This window comes from Sphaerodactylus townsendi, linkage group LG01, assembly GCF_021028975.2.
Source record: "Sphaerodactylus townsendi isolate TG3544 linkage group LG01, MPM_Stown_v2.3, whole genome shotgun sequence".
Lineage (NCBI taxonomy): Eukaryota > Metazoa > Chordata > Lepidosauria > Squamata > Sphaerodactylidae > Sphaerodactylus > Sphaerodactylus townsendi.
The window spans coordinates 54,652,346-54,676,579 of NC_059425.1; the positions used below are offsets into that span (position 1 = coordinate 54,652,346).

General features: G+C 41.6%; 1 protein-coding gene across 4 annotated transcripts in view; it reads left to right on the top strand.

Annotated features, from left to right (window-relative positions):
- The window catches only part of SERTAD4 (SERTA domain containing 4), a 43,097-nt gene extending 19,506 nt beyond the window's left edge, over positions 1-23,591 (top strand). The window contains exons 1-4 of one of the 4 annotated variants that reach the window (XM_048484572.1): positions 1,753-2,295; positions 2,685-2,919; positions 9,696-9,811; positions 19,128-23,591. In XM_048484572.1, the coding sequence (XP_048340529.1) occupies positions 2,700-2,919; positions 9,696-9,811; positions 19,128-19,859 (1,068 nt within the window). In that variant the 5' untranslated portion in view covers positions 1,753-2,295; positions 2,685-2,699 and the 3' untranslated portion in view covers positions 19,860-23,591. Of the gene's footprint in view, positions 1-1,752; positions 2,296-2,684; positions 2,920-9,695; positions 9,812-19,127 lie in introns of those variants that run through there. The other 3 variants (XM_048484345.1, XM_048484508.1, XM_048484429.1) reach the window with 3 other exon arrangements.
- The last annotated feature ends 643 nt before the right edge of the window (positions 23,592-24,234 follow it).

The window sequence follows — 24,234 nt, forward strand, 5'->3', positions numbered from 1 at the left end:
TTCCCTCTGTGATACACCTCTGAAGATGCCAGCCACAGATGCAGGCAAAACGTTAGGAACAAGATCCACCAGACCACGGCCACACAGCCCGGAAAACCCACCAGAACCAAACATTAATATGTTTGGAGATGATAAGCCAAAGGGAATGAAATGAGACACAGCTGAAACATTGTTGCTAATGAGCACACTGAACTCAGTGAAATATGCTTCTGAGTAAACATGATGAGGGTTTCAGTTTGTGGGTGAACTAGACATCCCAAATAGTTATAGAAGAACAAATTTCAGAGCTGAATTGAAACACCAGAGTCTTTTATGGGATCTCCTAAGATATCTCACATTTCTCCATTTAAGTTACAGGAACAATCAAACATTTGAGAGAAATAAGTTGTCATTTGCATACTCAGACAGACATGTATGTGCTAGACTATGATACAAACGTGGTGAATCATCCATTTTCCCCAAACCAGCAAGGAGATCCAAGCATGAAAACAGGTTTTTGCACAAATATTATCTGGACTCCTCCCTTCCTTCTCAAATTCTGCACTGGGAAACCCCCTATGTCCAATCCCAGAGTTAAATATGTGCATTTGAGGGTGGGGGTGGAGATTAAATCCTGGTTCATTCCAGCCATGTCCTCCAAAAAGTGATCAGCCTGATAATTTGTTCAGTGGGCGAGATGACTTCAAGTGTCCTTTCTTTGGCATTTTCAAAATTCTTCTTTATCTTATTTATAGCACCTTTCTTACTGACTCAATGAGAATTGCAGAGTACAAAAGAAATTTAAAACCATGAAAGTAAAAATGTAATAATACATTATGGGACATCTTTAGTGAATGGTCTGCTATATGAGACTCTTTCTGTAAAACTTGTATAACACAAATACATCAAATCAACCCCCCAAATAGGAATCCAATCTGGGAAAAGTTAACTCAAAACTAATTTTCTCCACCCAGCCCAAAACAGTGAAATACGTTAGTTGCAAGTGGTAAAAGACTTAGAGATTTCAAAGGGCTGAGGATCAAGATCACCAAATAGTCCTTAAGCAAGAGAGACTAGACTGCTGTTCAAGAGACAGGAAGGAAAGGAATATATTTCACATTAATAGCTTCCTGTGTGGAAAACATCCCTAGAAGTATGCAGTGAGTTCACAGATAAATGGGACTGCCACAGTTTTGCTGGAGAACAGAATAACTGGATTAAATAATATTCTGTTTAATCTGCAGTAGTAAAGTTGTCCTGGTTCCATTTTTCATCCTGAAATTATGGGAAATATTGCAAGTGCTGCTGGCTTGGGCTGCCCTTTCAACCATTGGCTTCTGGATAGTCTGAGAAATAGTCACGAGGTGGACACAGGATTCTTGCATCCCCTCTCTGTTTCCAGACAGAAATAAAGTGTGAAGTTCCCTAGATGCTTGAAAACCGTTCTCAGCTTTAAGCCTCCTAATTCATCAGTTCTATGCAGACTATAATTCTAAACTTGCTGCTGGCTTTCCATCTTGTGCCCACCCCTACCCATGTCTTCCTATAGTGGCATTGACTTGATTAGTGTATGAAAAAGGAACGAAATCCCTTTCTTGGAGAGCACATTGAAAAACGGAGGAGGCGCTTGGCTTGTGCGGCAAGGAATAGGTGAATTATTGGGAAAAGTGGATGCTGATGTGGATTGCCCGCCTCTTTTAGAAAGTTTGCTTGCGCTCTCCTCTGCCCCCCCCCTCCCGCCCATTTGGGTTTTTTTGCTTGGGACTGGATGATAGCTCAGGCAGCCCAGCTGCAGCTGTGGAGCCCCTGCTCCTGTTTAACATTCTACTTGCTCCACTGATGTTGTGCTTGGCTCCTATGGGATTGCAACTCACGGCTTGAAACCGGAGCCAATTTTCTGTCTTAATCTCAGTGTTTTGACTGGAGGCAGATCCAGTTCAGCCCAATCGGGGCTGATGGAAACAACTACCTAAGAGTCTCGCTCTGTTTCGCTTGGGGAGGGAAAGAAGAAGGGGGGAGGAGAGAAAGCCAACCAGCCACGCACAAGGCACACGCATACAATGTCGTTGCCGAGGTCGCTGTGTTTTTGCAAATGAGACCGGCAGAGTATGTGGAGCGAATAAAGTGATCCTCTTGCAATCTGGGAGCAACGGCCGGATCGGTTGGTTTGGATTTACTGTTTTTTCAGCATGGGAGAGGAAAAAACGAACTGAACAGAGTCGAAAGCAGAGGAAGGAATGCGGGTGGGAACAGAAGAGTAAAAAGGTTTGCCTTTATCTGGGGAAAGGTTGCGCCGCTAAGCGTACTTACCTGGAAGTAAGTGCGATTGAAATTAAAGGGGTTTACTTACTTCCAATGACTGTTTTGTGTGTGAGACAATATTAGTTCCCGGTCCCTTTCTTCAGCAGCATGTGGCCCAGGGGATTGTTTTGGCTCTTCTATGGGGTGTGTGTGTGTGTGTGTGTGTGTAATTTTTGGAAAGGGGCTACCGGCGGAAGGTGAAGGAGAGATATCTTGAGCTCGGTAAACAACGGAACAGAGAGAAAAAGTGTGAGAAAAGAACGCGGAAGCCGGAGCTGGAGAGCCGTTCATCTCCAAAGCGGCCGGGCGGGCGGGCAGGCGAAATGCCAGGGGTTCGGAGGGTGGGCGGCGTGGCTTGGCTGGGTGATCTGACGGGCCGCCTGATCTTTGTCTCCCGCTTGCAGGTCGGAGGCGCAGCGATGACTCTGGTGCTGCCCCTGAGCAGCTTCTGCGAGCCCATTGTCTCCTCCGAAGGAGCCGCCGAGTACCCTCCGCTGTGGGAGTCGCGCTGCTGCAGCAAGAGCAGCCCCGCCTCGGATGCAGCCGTCGCCACCGGCAGCTGCAGCAGTAGCAATCAGGGCCAGGCGCTGCAAGCTCCGGGCGACGGTAGGGCGGCAGCAGGGCAGCCTCCGGAGCCGGGTAGGTTCGAGTCTCACCTTCGGACTAATTTGCGAGATATGGAAACAGCTCACAACATTTTTTTAAAAAAAGCAGTAAATAAAGACGACTAAAATAGCAAACCCACAGCAGTTGCAACAGCAAAACTCCCCCCGCCCCCCCATCCATCTGCGAGATTGGGTTGTAATGATCGCAAGAAGGTACCCTGACCAGGGGCTGCCTGATCTTGTCGGTTCTCAGAAGCTAAGCAGGGCTGCCCCTGGTTAGTATTTGCATGGGAGACCGTCAAGAAAATCAAAGGTTGCTGCACAGGGGCAGGCAATGGCAAACCGCTTCTGAAGGTCTCTTGCCTGGAAAACACTGTTAGGTCATATAAGTTGCTGTAACTTGATGGCAAAAAAGAGAGCTTTGAACAAAACAGGGAGTTCTATAAATTATGGTGAGTACAAGGCACTAACACTGGCAAGAAGAATAGGGGTCCTGAGCTGATTCCACCCTATTCTAGACCTGCCACAACACTGGCTAGTTGGGTACCTCTGGAAGGGTCACAAGCAGGGCATTAAGGCAACAGCTCTCTCCTGTTATTTCTCCCCTGCATCTGATGGGGTACACTGTCTCTGTACATTGAGGTTCAGTTTAGCTAATGTGGGCAGTGGCTGTTGAAAGAGGGGGTTTAACTTCAGGGCTGAAGACTGTTTTTTGGGCAGAAGTCCCTTCTAGTTGTGTTAACTACTATTAATTCCCCCATTTACAAGGCACTTTGCCATGCCTGGTTGAAGACATTCTCTTTTTTGTTCATTCCAGATGGGCAGGGGTGTTAGCCTGCACTAGAAAAATCAAACAGGAATCCAGTATTGCCTTAAATAGCAACAAGGTTGGAAGGACCTTTGTTATATCTCTAAGGTGCTACTGGACTCCTGTTTTATTCTTTGTTAGAATTTCACAGACCTCTTCCAGGAAGCTAAAGTACCACTTTTGCAGTGAGAGAGAGAGAGAGAGAGAGAGAGAGAGAGAGAGAGAGAGAGAGAGAGCGCTATCACCAGCACTGGTTGTTTCTCATGGGTTAAAACTTACTCTTGTCTGAAATTCAACTCATGTTCTTAGAAGTAGGGCTGAATTCTGGAAGCAATGTTATGATGATGATAGTAAATGAAGTAACACTTAGGTCTAGTTCTTACTAACAGCAGGAGGTGGTAAACCTGTTTCTGTACTGTAATACTTCACACTACAGATGTGGACTCATGTTAATGAATGCTTTTCCATATGGGGTGGGGGGAACAAAACAAAAACCAAGAAATATCACTACACAAAGGAAACAAGATGCAAGGGAGAAGGGTAGCTGTAGCCTAACCTTCTATGTAATATGTTACCTTTCTGCGCACAGAAATATTTCCTCCCTTGGGGAGAGCATTTCAGCATGTGAACTCTCACATTTAGTATGAAGTAGAAGACCAGTCCAAATACAGATTAACTGCCTCATTTGCTACTATGAGACCTGTTCTGTGTGTACCAACGCATAGTACAGGGTGACATTCACTCTGAATTCAGGGTGAAAATTCTTGATTTTCTAAGGAAGAGAACAAGGCAAGTTTGAAAGATCTTCGGTGCCTTGATTTCGGAATCTAAGAAGTACTGCTTACATACCCCAGTTCTCTGAAGGGGATTATTTGATATTCATAAGACCGGGGTTAAAAAGTGAATTTACTTTGTTCATAATACCTGTTGCTGTGGTAGCAGGCATCTAATATGGTGTCTTTGATGACTGGCTCAGTTCAAACTAGCATCATTTCATGTAGTTTTACACAGTGGAAACTGTTTTATCTTTGCACCTGTGCAGTTCATCATTCAGAGATGCTATTCATGCTAAAATTTGTTCAGAACTTAGCAGATTGTACTACACTTCCTAGAGGGCTATGTGAGAACATATAACTGCAATCCAAAACTGGATATGCTCAGCTTTGTGAGTCAAGTATGGAGGTAAAATGAACAGGGCTAGAATAGAGGAATAAGCAAGGCAGTTATCACACTCCACCAAGATCAAAACTCTTCTTTTTAATCCATTAGGTTTTTGCTATATAACAAAGGTGATAGGTGGGAATAGTGGAAGCAGTGTGAGAGTGCACATGCATGTAGGTATAGTGATCCAATCTCAAAATGTTTGGGAAGGAGTGAACTTTGGGAGGAGAGTTCATGGGTTCTGCTCACACTTTTTGATTCCATTGAAGTTGGAGCAAAGGGGCAGTTAATAATCCTTGATTACAATGTGTGGCTTGTGATTATTAGGTGGAGGCAATTTATGGAATCACTCATGAAGCAATCTTATTTTGACTCTAAGGAACAGGATAACTGTTGTCCAGTAGCTCATATCCCTTTCTTGGACAAGATGCTTAAGTGACTGGTGGCCCAAACACCTCCAGGTTTTTTTGGGTGGAGGCGGTAACCATGTTAGAGAGAGCCAGCACGGTGTATTGGTTAAGGTATCTGACTGGTATCACATTCAAATCCCTACTCTGTCATAGAAACTAGCTGGGTGTTTTTGGACCAGTCACACTGTCTCAGCCTTGACCCTGGCAAGTGTTTATATGGGAGACCTCCAAGAAATGCCAGGGTTATGACGCGAAGGCAAGCAACAGGAAACCACCTCTGAATGTTCCTTGACTTAAAAATCCTTTGAGAATCACCATAACTGAGTTGTGACTTGCTGGCAAAGCCAGGTAGGCCATGTTAGTATGTAGTAACAGAACAAAATGCAAGTCCAGTAGCATCTTAGAGACCAACAAAACATTCCAGCTTTCATGAGTCAATGCTCACTTTGTCAGGGACAAGTAAGAATAGAGATCAATCAATCTTTATTTTCAGTTCAGAAGGTAGGAGGGCTGTTACCAAGAAGGGTAAATTGGAGCTTGAGTCCATGGCACTTGGGTTGTAAGATCCCACAAGATTCCCATGCTTTTCAGCATCTACATGAATCTAACAAGTGAGTTGGTCCAAGAATGTGGAGTGATGCAGCACATATGTGGACGACCCTGAACTGTATCTCTTTTACATCAGATTCAGATGAAGAAGATCTGAACAGTTCCCTAGAGACCGTAATGGGTTGAATAACAGCTATACAAATTGAAGCTCAATCCAGATCAAATAGAGGTGCTGCTTATCAATAACAGGGCTGTTCTGGATTGGGTTTCTTTCCTCTTGAAGGAGTGAATTATATCACATAATCCTTTTTATTGGCTTTGGAGGTAGACCATCTATGGCACTTTTATGAAATGCAGGATTTGGACATATCCATACACCAATAATAACTAGGTTATGTGTGTGTAAAATGCCCTCAAGTCACAACTGATTTAAGGCAACTCCATGGGGTTTGACTTGCAGAGGTGGTTTGCCATTACCTTCTCTGCATAGAGATCCTGGTATTCCCTGGTGATCTCCCATCTAATTACTAACCAGGGATGACGCTTTTAGCTTCTGAGATCTGTTTTAACTTGTGGCATCCCAGATTTTGAACACTTTTCCTTCTTTTATTTGCCTGTTTCAGAGACTTCTGAACTGGGGGAACTGGTTGATTTTTTTGACCACATTGTACTTTTTGTATTTAGTCTATGGAAAGTTTATTTACTGATTTTATATTTTTAAGCTACCCTGTGTTTTTAGATATTATCTCTACTTATGTGTGTATATGTTGGCATGCATATATTCCTAAAGCTGATTGTTAAAAAAATTGTTGATAAGGATTGTTTTCTTCTGTTGATGTTGTATGATGATGCAGATTTGATTTTAATTGTAACCATCTGGTTGGGGGCCAGAATTTAAATGTTTAAAATATGTAGTAAAGCAAATAATCAGAGGTACTTTCTGCTGTTCTATGTTTTGGAATGCCATTCTTCCAGAGGTCCAGCAAAACCTGTCTGTGGCCCCTTCCGCACACGCAAAATAATGCATTTTCAAACCACTTTCACAACTGTTTGCAAGTGGATTTTGCTATTCTGCACAGCTTCAAAGAGCACTGAAAGCAGTTTGAAAGTGCCTTATTCTGCATGTGCGGAATGAGCCTGTCCATATGTAACCTCTATCTGTGGGTTCTGTGGGGCAGAACTTGGAAGGAGTTGCAAAGAACTAAATTTTAAAACAAAATGGTTTACTTCCTTAACAAATAACACTTTTAACATTAACATTTAACATTGACAATTTACAGTCCTTCTAGGTTGCATTTCAAGTCCTTATCTTGACAATCTACTGATAAATGCCAAGTCCAATTCTTCCTGCTGGTGGTTGGCTTATGAAGACTTCAGAGGCTTGGTGAATGGGATCCAAGATGATGAAGGTCCCTCAAACAAACTCCCCATCAATTACACATACATAGTGCTAAGCTCCTGAAACAATAAATAAATCTAACATTTTACAAATATAGCAAAAATAAACAACTCCCTTCCCACTAGTTCCCAACAATCTTTGCAGTTACCTTAAACAAGGTGTTACGAGCTTATAAAGAATTAAATCAAGGTCCCAGCCTGGTAGCCTCGCTTCCTCCAACTTCTCCAGTTTTTGCAGCCTTCTGCGGCTTTGAGTCTCCACCCCCTTTCTGGGTCAACCCATTCTGAACATAGGGGTTACACATACATTTTGGGAGCAAGTCAAGACCCTTTTTATACTGTATGGGCAAGAGGTCTTTTAGTTGTATGTGTTTATATATGCTTGCTTGCTTGGATGTTGTTGCCGACTTTGAGCCTTCTAGGAAAAGGTAGATGAAAAGTCAAAATAGACCACAACAGTTAAAGGCTGGTTTGCTGTTGGTCTGCTGTTATTCAGAGGTTTTCATGCTGTTGATTGTTTTAGATGTTTTATTATTTTGGCTATTAGCTGCTATGAAGGCCATTGTTGGAAAGTTGGCAGCATATACATTTCTATATTCACACATTCCATGTCTCAGCTCCATCATCGGGAAGTGGGGGGAGGTTCTGATGCTAACTGAGACCAAGAGAACTCTGACTTAAAAGGAAGCTTTATGCCACACAGTTTGTCCTGTGCATCATTTGCTGGAGGTTTAAATCAATACTTGGGGAAAAAATGTAATAAAGCCCCAAACAGGTGGCCATATTAAATGCTAGACAATAATTAAATTTTCACTCTCTATGGTAGAATATGGTTTGATTGGTGTACCATGACCCACGCTAAGTTATAATATCCATTGATCTCCAAAGAGCTCAAAGCAATTAAATTTTCTGGCTACCTCTTCCAAATCACTTCCTTTCTATGAAGCTTAAGGAGCATCACATCAACTTGGTTATTATAGCAAATTATGCAAATTTTATACATTACTTACAAATAGGATTTGGTCTTCCGATCAGGCCACAGTTCTTCCTTGTAGGGTGATGTAGTATGTCTTCTGTATAAGATGACTGTTTTAAGAAAGAAATTTGCCAAAGGGAAAAAAGTGCCACAACATCTTAGGCACTAGGAGTTCAGTCTCCCTGTGCCACAAACAACTATCTCTGTTGAAATTTACTTCCTAGAAAGTTGGTTTCTGTGGCTTGCATTTTCATAGACAGCAGTCTAACATAACTGGATGCATTTATTATTTCCTCTGAAAGAACTTGGGCATAGATACTATTTTGACAGTATTCCCAAGAAAAGCAACAATGTACGCCATGAAAAGATGTGTTGTAGTGTCACCAAAAAAAGTTGTAGAAAGTTTTCATCTGACAAGTATATTTGTCTGAGTTATCCTTTGTTTTACTGAGCATAGTTGATGTTAAGACTGAACTTATTTGAAGTTAAGTAGTTAAGCAACTACTGCTAATGGATGCAATCCTAAGAACACTTTCCTGGGAAGAACCTCCATTAAATAAAAGTTGGCCGGCTGTACTTGACCAGGACCAGGACTTTCTCAGACCTGCCCCCAATCTGGTTCTTTTCTATGGTGAAATGTTCCATCAAAAGGATCAGGGCCCTGTGGTATCTGGTACAGTTCTTCAGAGCCTGCAAGACAGAGTGTTGGGATTTGCAAGTGTCTTGTCACTTTTCAGACATGAAGGGGTTAACTATGTGCATGCTAGTTAGTTACTGAGGTTATGGTTGAGGACAATAATGGCATTCCATCTATTTGGTATTCCATCTATGCCCTTCCCTTTCCTGTTTTTCCTTTTCCTTTCTCTGGTCCTATCCTTTTTAGACCAGTAGAAATGAGGTTGTAGAAATGGTTTTTATTATCCTTTCCTTAAATGGTTTTACAGTGCTGTTCCTTTTAATGTATGAACTTTAATGAGATTTTACTGTATTTATTATGTTTGATTTTGTACAACATCCATTTGGAAAAGGACATTTCATAAACTGAATAAAATAAATAAGATAGGACTTACTTCTCTGTACATATGCTCAGGCTTCTTCCCAGTGAGTCCTGTATTGTAAAACTTTTTGTTATATATATACAGATATATAGATATATAAACTTGTAGTAATCCCCAACTCCTCAAAGTAACACAGAGTGCAGTGATGGACACTATGAATTTATTAAATGGTTAGATGTGTGGAATGAAAGCATTCTGAGAGCCAAATACACAGAGTGACAAGTATGCTTAAATAAACAGCCTTGCTTCCTAATTTGTCTTGTAGCAGAGCCCTCCATTGCCCACAGTATTTTTCACGTGATCTATTAAAGTAGATTCTTAAAACCATAAACACATACAAAAATGTGCAGCAGAGATCTGCTGTACTGAAGAGGAAAAAGCTAAGTATTTTCTTTTGGAAACCTCAGGCAGACCACATATCACTTGTCATATGTAATTTATTTTCCGCAGGATCACACCACAGAGGAATTTCAAATCCTATAGCAACATCCAAGATCACATACTTTAAGAGGAAATATGTAGAAGAGGAGGACTTTCATCCACCACTCACCAGCTGTACACCCAAAGTAAGTTTTAAAACCAAACCTTACGTGATTCTGATATGAAGTTGCACTTGCTTGAAACAGCAAAATACTCCACCCAAAGTTATGACAGTGATTCAGGTGTTCCCATAAGAATTGATATTTTACTACCCTTTGAAATGTCTGGATTTTTCTATAGTTGCACCAAAGTGCTATAATGAACAAAGTTGCTTATCACTGATGTTTTATTACCACAGTCAACTAAAAGCAATAATGATATTGTGTCTGCTCTAATGAGTGAGAAAAGATAAGAGGATGAACATTTTCAGCTCATCAGTCAGTGTGCGTGTCTTCCTCCACAGTTCTAGGCACAGTGAGGTCATCCTGCAATATGTAGAACATAAAAACATGTAGGTTATGGTTATAATTGACCTGAATGTCTTTTTTACCCTGGATATTGAATACATGTTTTCTAGCAGGCAAAATTAGACATTTTAGTTTTTAAGGCAAAAAATCCAAAGTCTGCCAAACTGCCAAATTGAAGTTTATGAGAAGAATATTTTGTCTAGTCCTCAACATGTCAGATTATGTGACCAGTTTTAATAGGCGTTGCCTGCATAAACCCAGTATCTTTATACTGACTCTTTAACAACTTAAAGATTTCTTTTTTTGTTTGACTGTTAACAGTCCTTAACATTTAAATTCTATGGCTTTACATTCATCCAGTCTCCAAGGATAGAAAGGCATGCCTGATATTGGGAAGAGGGAAAGAGAGATTTCCCCTTCTTCCTGTGGGCAAAATTTTGGAGGACTCTGGGTGCAAGGAGAAGATGATAAAGTCCAACAACTCAATTTCACTTGCAGATCTTGTGAGGAACAAGTCAATAAATCTTTCCCACTTCTCTTCCCCCTTTTAAATAACAGAATCCACCTTTTTTCTTTTACTGAAAATAACTTTCAAATTCCAGTTGATTCACACATTTAGATTTCTAATACATTGAGAAGGATTCCTTTTTTTGTACTTTGACCAATGTTGTTCCGTTTGCCCTCAAATGTTTACGTTCTATTTCTCCAACACTGTGAGTTACATCAGTTATTTCTATACTGGCATTACCAACTAACTGCTGCCGAAAACAATAAGAAACAGATTGAATTTTGAGTAGCTTCATTTAAAGTAACAGCTTCAATTTCATAAGAGTCAAATTGTTTTAAAAACAGAAGTGCTTCTTCTGAATTTTTAAAAAATTATAATCCATTGCTGGTTAAAACTGAAATGCAACAGAAAAGGAACAGTCCACTTAAACTGAATACTTTCTTTGCTTTGTTTATGCTAGCAATTTCAACCATCTCTTTTTGCACAGTGAAATGAAAAAGAGCTCATTTCGAAAATGAATCAGTTTCCACATCCATTTGGTTTAATGATTCATGAATAAATGTTTAAGGTTGGTATTCTGAATAGTAACTACAACACATCTTCCAAGTTTCTTTTTTTTCTGGCAAAGTTAAAATTAAAATGGAAAGCATAATAATATATTATCTGAATCAGGACCAGCAAAAGCCAGAAATCTCGATCCAATTGCTCTGCCCCTCCCTCAGTCTGGAAGAATTCACAGTGACCAAATCCCATACATTGGGAATACCATGACAACAACTCTCATTCCTTCATCCCAAACCATCCCATCCTTCATCCCAAACCATCCCACCCAGCAGGCAGACAAGTGGGCCAGCTGCTTTGGGATCCCTCTAACAGAGCTGGCCTGGCTTCCTGCAGCTCAATACAAGCTGAGAGGGAAGGAAGCACCCATGCTTGAAATCACTGGCTTTCGACCCCTTCCAGTCCGGCTTCCGTGCTGGGCATGGGACGGAGACTGTTCTCGTTGCCGTCACAGATACACTCCGTATGCAGCTTGACCGAGGCGGATTGGCGCTGCTGGTGTTAGATCTTACTGCAGCGTTTGATGTGGTCGACCACGATCTTTTGGCCCACCATCTGGCCATTTCCGGGGTGCGGGGCACTGTCCTTCAGTGGATTATCTCGTTCCTCCAGGACCGGAGTCAGCAAGTGTGGTGTGGGGATCAAGCCTCCCGGAAGTGCCCGCTGTATTGCAGTGTACCCCAGGGGGCATTATTATCCCCACTGTTATTTAACATCTATATGCGACCCCTTTCTCAGCTGGTACGGAGTTTTGGGCTGACCTGTCATCAGTACGCTGATGACACTCAGCTCATCCTGTTGATGGAGGGGGGAGCGGTCGCCGCCCCTGTGGCTCTACAGCATTGTTTGGAGGTCGTTGCCAGTTGGTTGCGGCAGAGCAGGTTAAAACTGAATCCATCGAAGACAGAGATTCTTTGGCTTGGCCGCGAGGGAGTGGTTGGGAATTTTCAGCCACCAGTGTGGGAGGGGGTCTCATTGGCCCGGAGGCCTCCCTCTGATTCGCAGCGCCACTGGGGGGTCCCACGTGGATCTTCGATCTCCTTTCAATGGAGGCCCAGGTGGCCCTTACAACCCGGGCTGCTTTTTCCCATCTCCATCAGGCCCGGCAGTTGGCTCCCTTCCTCTCCCAGACGGACCTAGCCACTGTTATCCATGCAACGGTCACCTCCAGGTTAGACTATTGTAACTCGCTCTATGCAGGCCTTCCCCTGCAGTTGATTCAGAAGTTACAACTGGTCCAAAATGTGGCGGCTCGACTGCTCGCAGGTGGTGCCTTCTGAGATCATATCCAGCCTGTGTTACGCCACTTGCATTGGCTCCCAGTCGAGTTCCAAATCATCTTCAAGGTATAGGTTTTGACCTTTAAGGCCTCACGCGGCCTCGTACCTTCAGGACCGTATTACCCCATATGTCCCTACTCGGCCTCTGCGTTCAGCAGAGGCCAATCTGCTGGTGGTCCCCGGCCCCTCAATGATGCGGCTGGCCTCCACGCGGGCCAGGGCCTTTACGGCCCTAGCCCCGGCCTGGTGGAACACTTTCCCTCCAGCTGTCCGGGCCCTGCGGGACCTTGGTGAATTCCGCAGGGCTTGTAAGACTGAGCTGTTCCACCAGGCCTTTGTAGTAACCAGCCGCTGAGTGGTGTCCCCTCCTGTTCCCACCTCTGCTTTTATATCTGGAACTCTCTTTATTGACGGGACCCGCAGTCTTACCGTTTGGGGAGGGTTTTAAATTTGGGTCTTGCTAGGCGCCTTTGACTTTAAAATTTTTGTATTAATCGCTGTTTTTAAAAGGGATTTAGTAGTATATTTGTATTGGAATTTACTTGTTTAGCTTGATTTTGTTGTTTAGCTGTATTATGATTTAATTTTGTTGTACACTGCCCAGAGCCCTTTGGGGATAGGGCGGTATAGAAAATCAATCAATCTCAATCAATCAATCAATCAATCAATCAATCAATCAATCAATCAATCAATCAATCAATCAATCAATCAATCAATCAATCAATCAATCAATCAATCAACAGACAAATTAATAATTCAGCAATGGTTGGAGGCATCAAACTGGTTTGCTGGAGAGGCAGGAGGTGGATATAAACATGCCTGAAGATGCAAGGTTTCAGGGAATGCCAGATAATTGAGCATTCCTGATAATCAAGTACCAGATAACAAAGCTTTTTGTCATGGGCTGGTTGCCAAAAAAGCAGTCTGAAGTTAGCAAATGTCCACAGTCTTTATTTATCAGGCAAAATAGTCCCAAAACACTAGGCCAAGCCATGGTCAGAGTCCAGTCCTACTTAAGCAAGAAATCTCATCAGCCAACCAAGTAGTAAAAGTCCAAAATGCAAATCCAGAGAGCAAGTCTGGGTGGCAGAGTCCAGGGGTCACACCAAGAAACAGGCTTTCCGAAGTAGCACACAGGTCCGAGGCAGAACAGCAGGTTGAGGTGACATGTTGCCTTCTGCAAAGAGTTCGCTGCTGCGCTTTCCATCTTATTTGCTGTGGGGGCAGGAATTGTCCTAAGTCTTGCCTCATGGAGCTCATCCTGCAGGCTACTTACAGATGGTGCACAGATGATCTAGCCAAACTTCAGTGCTCAGCTAGCTCCAAGAACAGTCTTTGGCAGTGTTGCTCTAAGGGGAAAGGCAGGCAGAAGGGACTGCTTTCTTGAGGTGCTGGGGGCGGGCTGTGAGAGTGCACCAGATCACTGGAGGGCCAAGCAGACAGTCCTGGCACTGGGCTGTCAGCGCGGGGTGGTGCTTCCGGGTTGAGTTGCTGTGTTTGCACTTCTCTCCACTCTTCTATTGGTGGATCTAGGTGATCTGATGCTGCTTTGCTGCAGCCAGCTCCTCCTCCTCATGTGAGCTGCAGTTGCTATTATTCTCAAAGCCAGGAAATGTTCCTTTGCTTCTGGTGGAGAGATTGAGAGGGGTGTGAGGTGGGCTGCTTTCATTTTCAAACCCTTAAAACATCCCCTCACTTTCCGGCAGGGGGTGGGGACGAGGATGGAGGAGGGCTGGCCATGTCACTTTTACTGCATTACTTTACAGTGCTGTGTTCATTGTTGTTGACAATGTTGGGGAGTTCCTTACCATGTGCATTTTCAGTTGTGTATAAAATACGCATGTCAGAACTGCTGCTGCTAGGGTTAATGTGGCCCTAGCATGCATACTGTACATGCTGCTAGAAGGAACAATTTGCACTGCTTAACAGTTTGCTTCCAAACTGAATATGAGGAGCTTTCCTTTAAATCCCCTGGCAGCCTGGGGCTCACTTGCTTTAGTAAGTTCAGGTGAGTAGCTGTGTTGGTCTGAAGCAGGAGAAAAAACTTTGAGTCCAATGCATGCACACAAAAGCTTATACCAAGAATAAAACTTTGTTGGTTTTAAAAGTGCCACTGGACCCATTTTTCCCCTTATTAAAGAACACACCTCCCTGTATGAGACTTGCACCAGATACCCTTTGGGCAATTGCCTGGAGACTCTGGAACGCTTTTCCAACGTAGTGCAAAGTTGCTTGTCCCTCAGGGAAGGTTGTACCTGTTTCAGAAGGCAAATGATCCTTGTAATGCATTACATTTAACATTGTTGGTTGAAGTCTATCTTTTTGCTTTTAATGTTGTTAATTGCCTTGATTTGCTAAAGGCAAAATGAAATGTAGAGAAATAAACATTGCTTGTCTGTAGGGTACCAGTATATACAAATCCATTTCAGTAGCCGCTTTTACTCTGGTCACCAAGACAGTTGCATTTATTGTGAATGGATTTGCAGTCCAACTGGAAGCAGAATCCCTGTGAAAAGGGATTTTTATTGTATTATGTGGTTTTACTGAGTTTGCCTGAGAATCCTTGATCCGAAACGATGAGTAAAATAAATCGCTGCTTTTCATTGTCGAAGGCTTTCATGGCCGGATTCAACTGGTTCTGGTGGGTTTTCTGGGCTGTGTGGCTGTGGTCTGGTGGATCTTGTTCCTAATGTTTCGCCTGCATCTGTGGCTGGCATCTTCAGAGGTGTATCACAGAGGGAAGTGTAGCAGACTTACTCATGAGCCGCATTTCTGAAGATTCTGTCTAATCCCCAAATGCAGTATCAGGAAGAAGATCCACCAGACTACAGCCACAAAGCCTGGAAAACCCACCAGAACCAAATCATGACATTGTCTGGTTTGCTGTTCCTGGATACATGGTCAGAAACCTTAATATTTGCTGGACAATTGGTGACAATCTGTCTGTGCTCTGGTTCCCTCTAAGCAGATTTCATGAACAAACCTAACGAATAATGTTCAGGAGACTCAGTTTTGCAGAATACTTCCATTCAAGATCAGGCTTTGTAGTTTCACTAGCTGAATACCTGTCACAATTCAGAAGCCACAAAGCTATACAGATAATACTTATTTGAGTTTTATTCATTTGTCTATTCATTTTCTCTCTCCCTCACTTTTTTTCTCGCTCTTTCTGTCCAAATTAGTATGGGGAAAAGGTACCAGTATAACAGTTTTTGTGACTGAGAACTTTCTTTCAGCCTACAATAAAATACAGATAATATATTAGAGCACTGCAAAATTTCCATACCGCCTGGACATCTGGAAAATCAAGTTTTAAGCCCAAGGGAATGTCATATTCCAAGGTTCATATGTACTCATGACCTTTTTGCTAAGTGAGATTGCCAAATCTGATGGTAATTTTATTTTTTAGATAGGTTACCACTGGGAGCTGGACAGGGACCAGCAGATCATTTCACAGAAAGCTCGTGCCAGATACTTATCAGCTTCTAGTTACAGACAACAGTGATTGCAATTGAGCCAGAGACCCTGGGGTGAAAGATTATGCCCTTTTTAAATTGCTGTAACCATTCAGTCTGTCCAATGAGCTCGCTTTGTTGGAAACAAAACGCTTCATTTTTAAATAGGATCTGTTTCAGCTAATGATTTAATCCTGTCCTGTCATACAGCTACAAAGACCCAACTTAAATTGCCTAAAATATAAACCTGTACTTTTGAGCTTTTGAAGCTATTTTATCTATACTATGGGATATCACTAGCTGTTTGGAGAAAATATACTTGCTTGTAATCATACTATGATCCTTTGGTTGATTTGACACAACCTTTTAGGAGATGCTGAAAGATAGGATTACGAGATAGGTTTCAAAACTATGTTGGGAAATGTGAGGGTTGGGGGAGATGGCTATCAATCAGTGTTTTATTTATTAACATTTTGGATTTCACATATAAACCTGCTTGCAAATAACTTTCTTCAACCTAGAAATGTGCCCCTTATGAGCAAGTAAGTAGTGTGTTTCATTACGCTGTAGTGAGAACAGGAATTCTGCACATGCCCAGAGTACTCTCATCCCCTCTTTGCAGTCTTGGCATTAAGAGCAGGGATTATCCTTGGCTGAAATTTATTTAGAACCTACTAAAGATTTTTTTCCTCTCAGTAAGAGGCAATAGAGCTGACAGAGTAGTAAGCTGCACGCAAAGCTCTGCCCATGACCTCAGTTTAATCCCAATAGAAGTCAGTTTCAGGTAGCTGGCTCAAAGTTGACTCAACCTTCCATCTTTCCCAGGTTGGTAAAATGAGTGCCCACATTGTTGGGGGTAAAGTGTAGACAATTGGGGAAGGCAATGGCAAACAACCTCGTAAATATAGCCTGTCTAGTCAGTGTTGTGATGTGGAATCATCCCATGAGTCAGTAATGACCCTGTGCTTGCACCTTTTCCTTTAAGAGGCTTGGGACCTTAAGATTGCTTTGACAGTATGCATCCTTAACCCTTTGGGCCTCTGCAGAGAAGAGGTCAGCAGTTTAGGGCAGTCCCAGCATTATTTCTTTAGTCCTCCTCTCAGATTTTAGGGGGAGATCAGGGACCTGACAGTGTTTATTGATTGGTGAAGAAAAGGTGTCCTTCGCAAGTTCAGACTCATTCTTTCATGCAGACAGGTTGTAATAAGATGGCTTGTAGTTTTTAAAGATGGACACTAGGCTCAGTAAGACTGGGCACATTCGTTTTTTCTTGCTTTCCTATGATCCCACTCAAAATAGTGTTAAGTCTCACCCAGATTTTCTGCTCATTGCTATCATTTGTCATTTCTAACATAAAGAAAAGAAAGAAAGGTAGGTTAATAGATCTGGAACAAGAGACATGAGGATGAAGTTGATCAGTAACAGTCAACCAAATTGAGAGTTCCACATCTGACTGGCAGCTTCTGCGCCCTCATTGCAGTTACAAGACAGTAGGATGAAAAATTGTGCTTGCATTTCCCCCCCACCCCCATCAGTCTGTAAGTTAAAGGGCTACAGACTTGCCTTTTAAAAGTTAAAAGTGGAAATTCAGATATGGCCTTATGCATTCCTAACAAGGACATTGCCTTCTGCAGCTGCGGACCTGCTGGTTACATGGTATTAAACATATTATGATAATACTTAATTACTGTTAAATGTGGACACAGTTTTGAAACAACACTTACTTTTGTACATGCCATAAAAATTAGATGGAAGGAGCAGGGTGGAGGCCCAAATATCATAGCTACACCCCTGTTCTTCCGTCCTCATAGGACAATTTTTTTCACGGCTGATATTCTGTGGTCAAAAGATAAAAGAGAGAGAGAAATGGGAGTTTGAGAAGCTTTTTCGTCTTCACATATTGACTTATGTTTTGGCCTACTGATGTCCATTAAAAGAGTGAGTAATGGAGGTGTTTAATGTCTAGCCCAAGTGTATTCCCCTTCTTGGGGGTGTCTGACCCTGAAGAAATTTTCTGAAAACTTACTTTTTTTTATTTAAACTGCTGCACAAATGAAAGACTGTATTTTCTATGCTTTTGTCCTTTCTTTGCTTTAGTAGAATTTTCAGAAGGCCTTTCATTGCTCATGTAACAAAGAAAGGTCTTCTGTAAATGGAATGAGACACCTTCTGTGTGGCATCTGGAGTTGGGAGATTTTGGGGGAGGTGAAGCCTTCAGAGAAACTTCAGCAGGATATAATATCATAGAGTCCTCCAAAGCTGCCATTTTCTCTAGGGGAGCTGATTTCCGTAAACTAGTTGTAATTCCAGACTCCAGGCTCCACCGGGAACTTGCCAACCTTAGTGGTATTTTCATGCAGCAGAAAAAAACAAATGAGATGCCAGATGGCCTACAAGTTAGTTACAGAAGATGGTATGGGTCTGTATCTCATATTTGGAAGGCAAATTACAGAGCACCTTGCTGAAACTAAGCCAGTATGGGTGATATGTGCTGGATGGGAGACCTCTTGGTAAACCACTTATAGTTCCACAATGGAAGAAAGGCAGGATGAAAATGTAATGAATAAAGAACAAAAATGTATCTATTCAGAAGGCCTTACAGAAAATTGAGCTTGTCTTATGTTGAGCCCTATGGCTCTTGGAGAAAGAATATGTCCTCCATAAAGCTAAGCTGCTAAGGAAATTAGGTAGACCTGAGTTTTTCAGTGATGAATGAATTCTCAATTTGATTTAAACATTGCCTCAGTTCATTTATATTCCTGAATGTCTCAGAGGAAGTACTGTTGGGTGAATTTCTCTTCCCATAAAAGTATGGCGCTATTAGTTTATTTCTCCCCCTGTCTACATATACTATTCTTCACAATAACACAGTTTGGCTCAAATATACTCCATGCAGCTGTACTAGTCATAGAAAAAATAAACATTCCAGTTCTGGTTTCCTCCAGACTCTGACTTCTGACTGATTTTTCTAAATGGAGAAAACCCAGCTGTAATGAGAAGTATATAAGCTAGTAAACCACCCAGTTATTTGATGGGATTGTAGAAGATAAATAGTTGGTGGGTTTGCTTTCTAAAATATCAATAAAAGCAGTTTTTGGTGAGTGCCAAGCTTGACAGGCCTCTTTCAACTAACCCAAGCCTGCACTCCACTTTTTAGACTGCTGTTGTCTCCCCCCCTTTTTTTTTTGCAGACAATCTCTGTCTTTGAGGAGCGGGCACATATCCTTTACATGTCTTTGGAAAAACTAAAGTACATTGATGACCCTGAAGTGTACCTAAGACGGTCAGTTCTCATAAACAATTTAATGAAGAGAATTCATGGAGAAATTATCATGCAAAACAACTGGTGTTTCCCCACTTGCTCTTTTGGTAGCACCTCAGCCCAAGAATGGTTCATGTCTCATGACTGTCCTTATAGAAAACGTCTTCGGATGTCAAGGGAGGACTGTGAAAAGATCCATACCTGCTGCTTTTATCAAGAATGTGGCAGCCACTATTTAAGTTTACCATTATCTACAAATTCTGCAGTGGTAAATTCCTCTTCCTCCCCCTCTTCCTCCTCTTCTTCTATATCGTTGCCAAGCTGTTCTCATCAAGTGGAATATAGTGTCAGCAGTGCTCCTGTTTACCGGAGTGACGATCATATACAGGCCAATGACATTTTCATTACTAGTGCCGGGCCACATGGGAAGGCAGTGTTAACCAATGAGAAAGGAAGTCATGAACTGGAACGAGAACTGGCAACAGATTGGGAACCAATGAAAAGCGATCACAACCCTGACTGTAAAAGTAAATATTATGATTATTTTGAGACAGGGCGTGGTGACAAGAGCAACATGAATGAAACTTGGAAGAAATCCTTACGGAAAAGGGAATGCTTACCAGGTGGCAAAATATGTTGCAGTAAAGGAAGTAAAATATGAAGCACCTTTCCAGTGAGTGCACTTCTGAAGCATGCACAAAATATCCAGTTTATCAAACACTGTTTCATTCCAGATGGATTTTCTTACAGTTTTATACTACCAATACAGTCATGTTTTGTGGATAGTTTATAACAAATAGGGAGCAGACTACATCAAAGAGAATGTATGGTCTGCATCACAGAGCTATTTATAAATATAAGGAGTCTTCATCAAGAGCACAGTTGAATTGCAATGTATGAATATATTGTAGCTTTTGTTGCTGAAAGAACCAATCAACCAGACGAAGGAAACATGACCCTTCCCCAAAGGAGGCTGACAAGAATTAAGAAAAACCTCCTTTATGCTTATCAGTGGATTATGCATTTGATAAACAAATTGTTCCCAGCAAGAGAGGTGGTGATGGTGGCGGGGGGGGGGGGGGGGGGGGGGTCTGTGTCTTTCCCTCCAATAATTGCTGTTAATAAGACTGGATGTCATTGAAGAAGAAAAAGCCTATGTTATATGCTAGCATCAAAACTACTCCAACTATTAAATGTCTGGTTCAGTTGGCCAAGTAGGGTGCAATAATCTTTGTATGGAACTGTAATCAGAGATACCATGTGCAGCTCCAGCACACGGACAGTTTTTTCAGCAACGTTGTAAGAATGAACAAGCCTCATGGTAGTTTATTGCTATACAGGGCGGAGTTTCTTTGGTGCCTTACTTTTTATCTTAAATTTTCCAGGGTGAAAATTAAGTTTAAAAAAACAGTACAGCAGGGATGTAACCTAAACAGGAAAAATAATAACAGGGTGGTTCAAATATTAGAAACCTGTATCCTTTGAAATACTGAGTTTGATTTCTTATTCAAATGCTTCTATTCTTCCTTTTTGCTCAATTGCTTTTTGATTTGCCATCCTTTAGAAGGGATTGAAGAAGAAACAATAGAGAGATGTCTCTTGTAAACAAGCATTAGCTCCTTGAATATTTCTATGGCAACTGTCTGTTGCTGTGATTTTTCCTTCTTTCTGGTATAATGAAGCTCATGAACCAATGGCATGCTTTATACTTTATTCTATTTCACATCATTTCTCTCTTTAAAATTGTAAAGAGCATGTACTGGAGTTTCATATAATGTTAGGGTTCTTTAATTTTGGGGAAAAAGCACAATGTTAATAAATGATGTGGTGATAAGATTTTTATCTGAAATGAATGTAAAGATTTTCATGTTTTTAAAAAGATTATCTTGGAGAAACAGGGGGCATAATTGTCACTTGTCAGAAACAAAATTTGGTAGGTTTCAAGTGACTTCATTTGAACATGACCATTCAAGCATAGGTCATCTAAAAGTGAAACACTCTCAACAGCAAAAAGAGGGTTCAGCACATGGCCTTATTTTTTGTTCAGGACAAATTAAGAATTTCCTCTTACCTGGAACTCAACTGTGCTGTGGCCACCACAGTCCCACAAGTTAACAGAGCACAGTAGAGCACAGTAAATTTTTTGCTGTTGATTTTCAAATTCTATCTGTCCCCTTGGTATTTTTTTTTTGCAGTTGACACATGAATTCCTCAAATATAGTAGCCTTCAAATTCCATTTCTCACCAGCAAGTTATTCTTCCTCTGTAGGTATGCTTCTGCATGGGCATTTCCACATGCCCCAACTTTATTAGCAATCTTCCACAGACAGCATAGACACCTCTCCCACTCAAAGTTGTCTTATATTGTATCAAACAGTCTACCAAGATCAGTATTTTCTCCTTTGACTGGCAGCTGGATCCCAGGTAGAGGCCTTTTCTATCAATTACCACCTGATATTTTTAGTTGGAGATGCAGGAGACTGAAGCTGGGACTTACTGCACACTAAGCAGATGCTCTACCACTGAACCAAAGCCCTTCTTTTGGCCACCACTTTCCTCCTTGCTTGCTTCCAGAGTGCTTTTGCTGGGAGGAGGTGTTAATCAGTGGCATGGTAGTGATATATTACTACCAATTTTTTTAAAAAGCCATCAATGTCTGGGGTAAGGGGGGGATGTGGGAATGAGGTGATATGGAGGCATATAAAATTGATACGGAGGGAAAATTGTGGTAGATGTGGGCAGCAAGGTTTGGAAATATGTACCTTCCTGTGCACACTGAGGGCAAACCCACTTTGACTTCCACGTTTCTGGAAAGATCAGAGGAAACCAGGTCCCAGAAACATTTGAGCAAAACAGGGGAAACCATGGAAGGAGAAGGGTTGGAAAACAACATTGTGTGAATGTTCTGAAAATAATGCTCCAGTTTAAAAGTCAGGGTGGAACAAATGCTCCATGTAAAAGCATCGACAACTTAACTTGCAGCACATCAAAGAGGAAACCAGGGGAGTATAGATTGTGCGAGCCAAAAGTCCGTCTTCACAATCTGTCATCACATTATGTCCAGCTATGGTTTTGGTTTGGCATTATGTAAGAATTGACCTTTCATCCTGATGACAGATATGTGGGGACCAAGTATGCACCCTCACTAGTGAGGGAACGGCACTCTGTGCTAATCCAACTGTATTTTTATCAGACATTATATGTAACTCATTATTTCTGAGGAATCTCACAGTTTGTGTATCCCCTACCATTATTTCAGTAGTTTGCCATCTGGTTTGTACTTTTAATGAAAAAGTTTCTCAGCTCTGAGTAAGCATGTATCAGAAAAGAGTGCAGCTCAGTGGTATCTTTTCCTGTGTCACTCTTAGGCAATTCTGCAGTGAAGAACATGCCTCCATCCTTTTCCTCCCGAGAAAACCTGCAGCATCCACTGCAGACTTAAATTGGTCACCTCAGAATTTATCTTCTCTTTCTGTTGTGATACAAACCCAAGGATCTTCACCTCCAAGTGTACTCCTCCTGCCTCCTCCTGCATTCAACTCTAATTAGTTATTTCTTGGTTAGCCTAGAACTGTAGATTGTCATTACATCCAAGCCAGTGAACCAAACAAGGATTGCAAAATTGGAAACACATCATGGTTTGTAATTCATATTTGTGGGGAAAGCACAAATATGAATGTAACAACAAACTGTGGTTTGCCTCAAACCAAGCATTAACGAATTACATGGCAGTGCCTGAGGAGACCAGGCAGAAGAGGAATGAGTACACAAACCCAAGGAGCCCTTGTGATTGTTGAAGTAGTGCCAGGCCAAGCTTTTGGGTTCCAATGCCTCATCCAAGGCCTTAAGTTGTTTTTAAATTGTGCATTCAATAGATACATTTGAGATTATAACACAGACCTGCTGTTATCATCCTTAAAAACTTGTTGTTTGCCTCTGATGTAATTTTGCCAGGTTATCTCCACATTTGTAGCATACTTGGAAAATGCATAGTGACATTCTACAGAAAATTAACCCTAGATAGCCTATATCAAATTTAGAGAATTTGCGAAGATTATCAATGTTAAATATATCTAATTAAAATTATCCTACCTTATTTCTCCAAGACAAAAACATTTTTAATTATTGCTATCAATATTAAATATAGATCTCATTCATACAGTGTATGAGTAGGATCATTTAATCATTTGTCCACATGGACCATTTTTTAAAAAAAAACGTTTTCTTATGTTATATTCAGTTGAGAATAGACTCCAATGTTCCCCCCCCCCCCCAGTATATCCAAATATCTGATGTTTTAAGCTTAGATATTTAGGTACTTGTATACCAAGGTGGTGTTGTAGTAAAGTGAGTTTTTTTCTTGCTATATATTTATTAAAATGATTTAAAATCATTTTGATTTGATATCTTTCAAATGTGGTTATTGTTTTTCTTTTTTCCTTTGCCATCCCGAAAGAGCATTTAAGCAAAATGTTCCCATGATCAAGTGATACCTCAGTCTCTTTGTTAGGCCAAACCAAGATCAAAATCAGTTTCATAGCACTTTGATATTGGATTATATTTTGAAATGCTCACACTGTGTACTGATGTAAACATAGGTCATTTCTGTGTGCCATTAGAATAAGCCTTCCCTAGTGTGACAGTTATTAAAGCTCATTGTGATGTGTAGTTTTTCTAATTTTGGATTTATAGTTGTGGCTCCTGCAAAATGACATTTCCCAAACATCAGAACACTCATAAACAGAGGTGCATGGAAGAGTCTGTTGACTTCGATATGTAAGCAGTCAGATGCCCCTCAGATAGTTTTGGGATCCATTTTGTGTGTCAAGTGTGGGCTGGAAGGAGGCTGGCAGCTGAACTTTTTTCCTGGCCCTAAGGTGTGCCTGGATGGGCAATGGAGCTAGCTAATCTCCACTGCAATCAGCACTCTCAGCAGACTGTTACTTATCCTATCTGCATCCATCCCAGCTACCAATCAATATTCAAGAAAATAGTCCATGCATTCTATTGGGTCCTGATGACTCATCAAGCCTCTC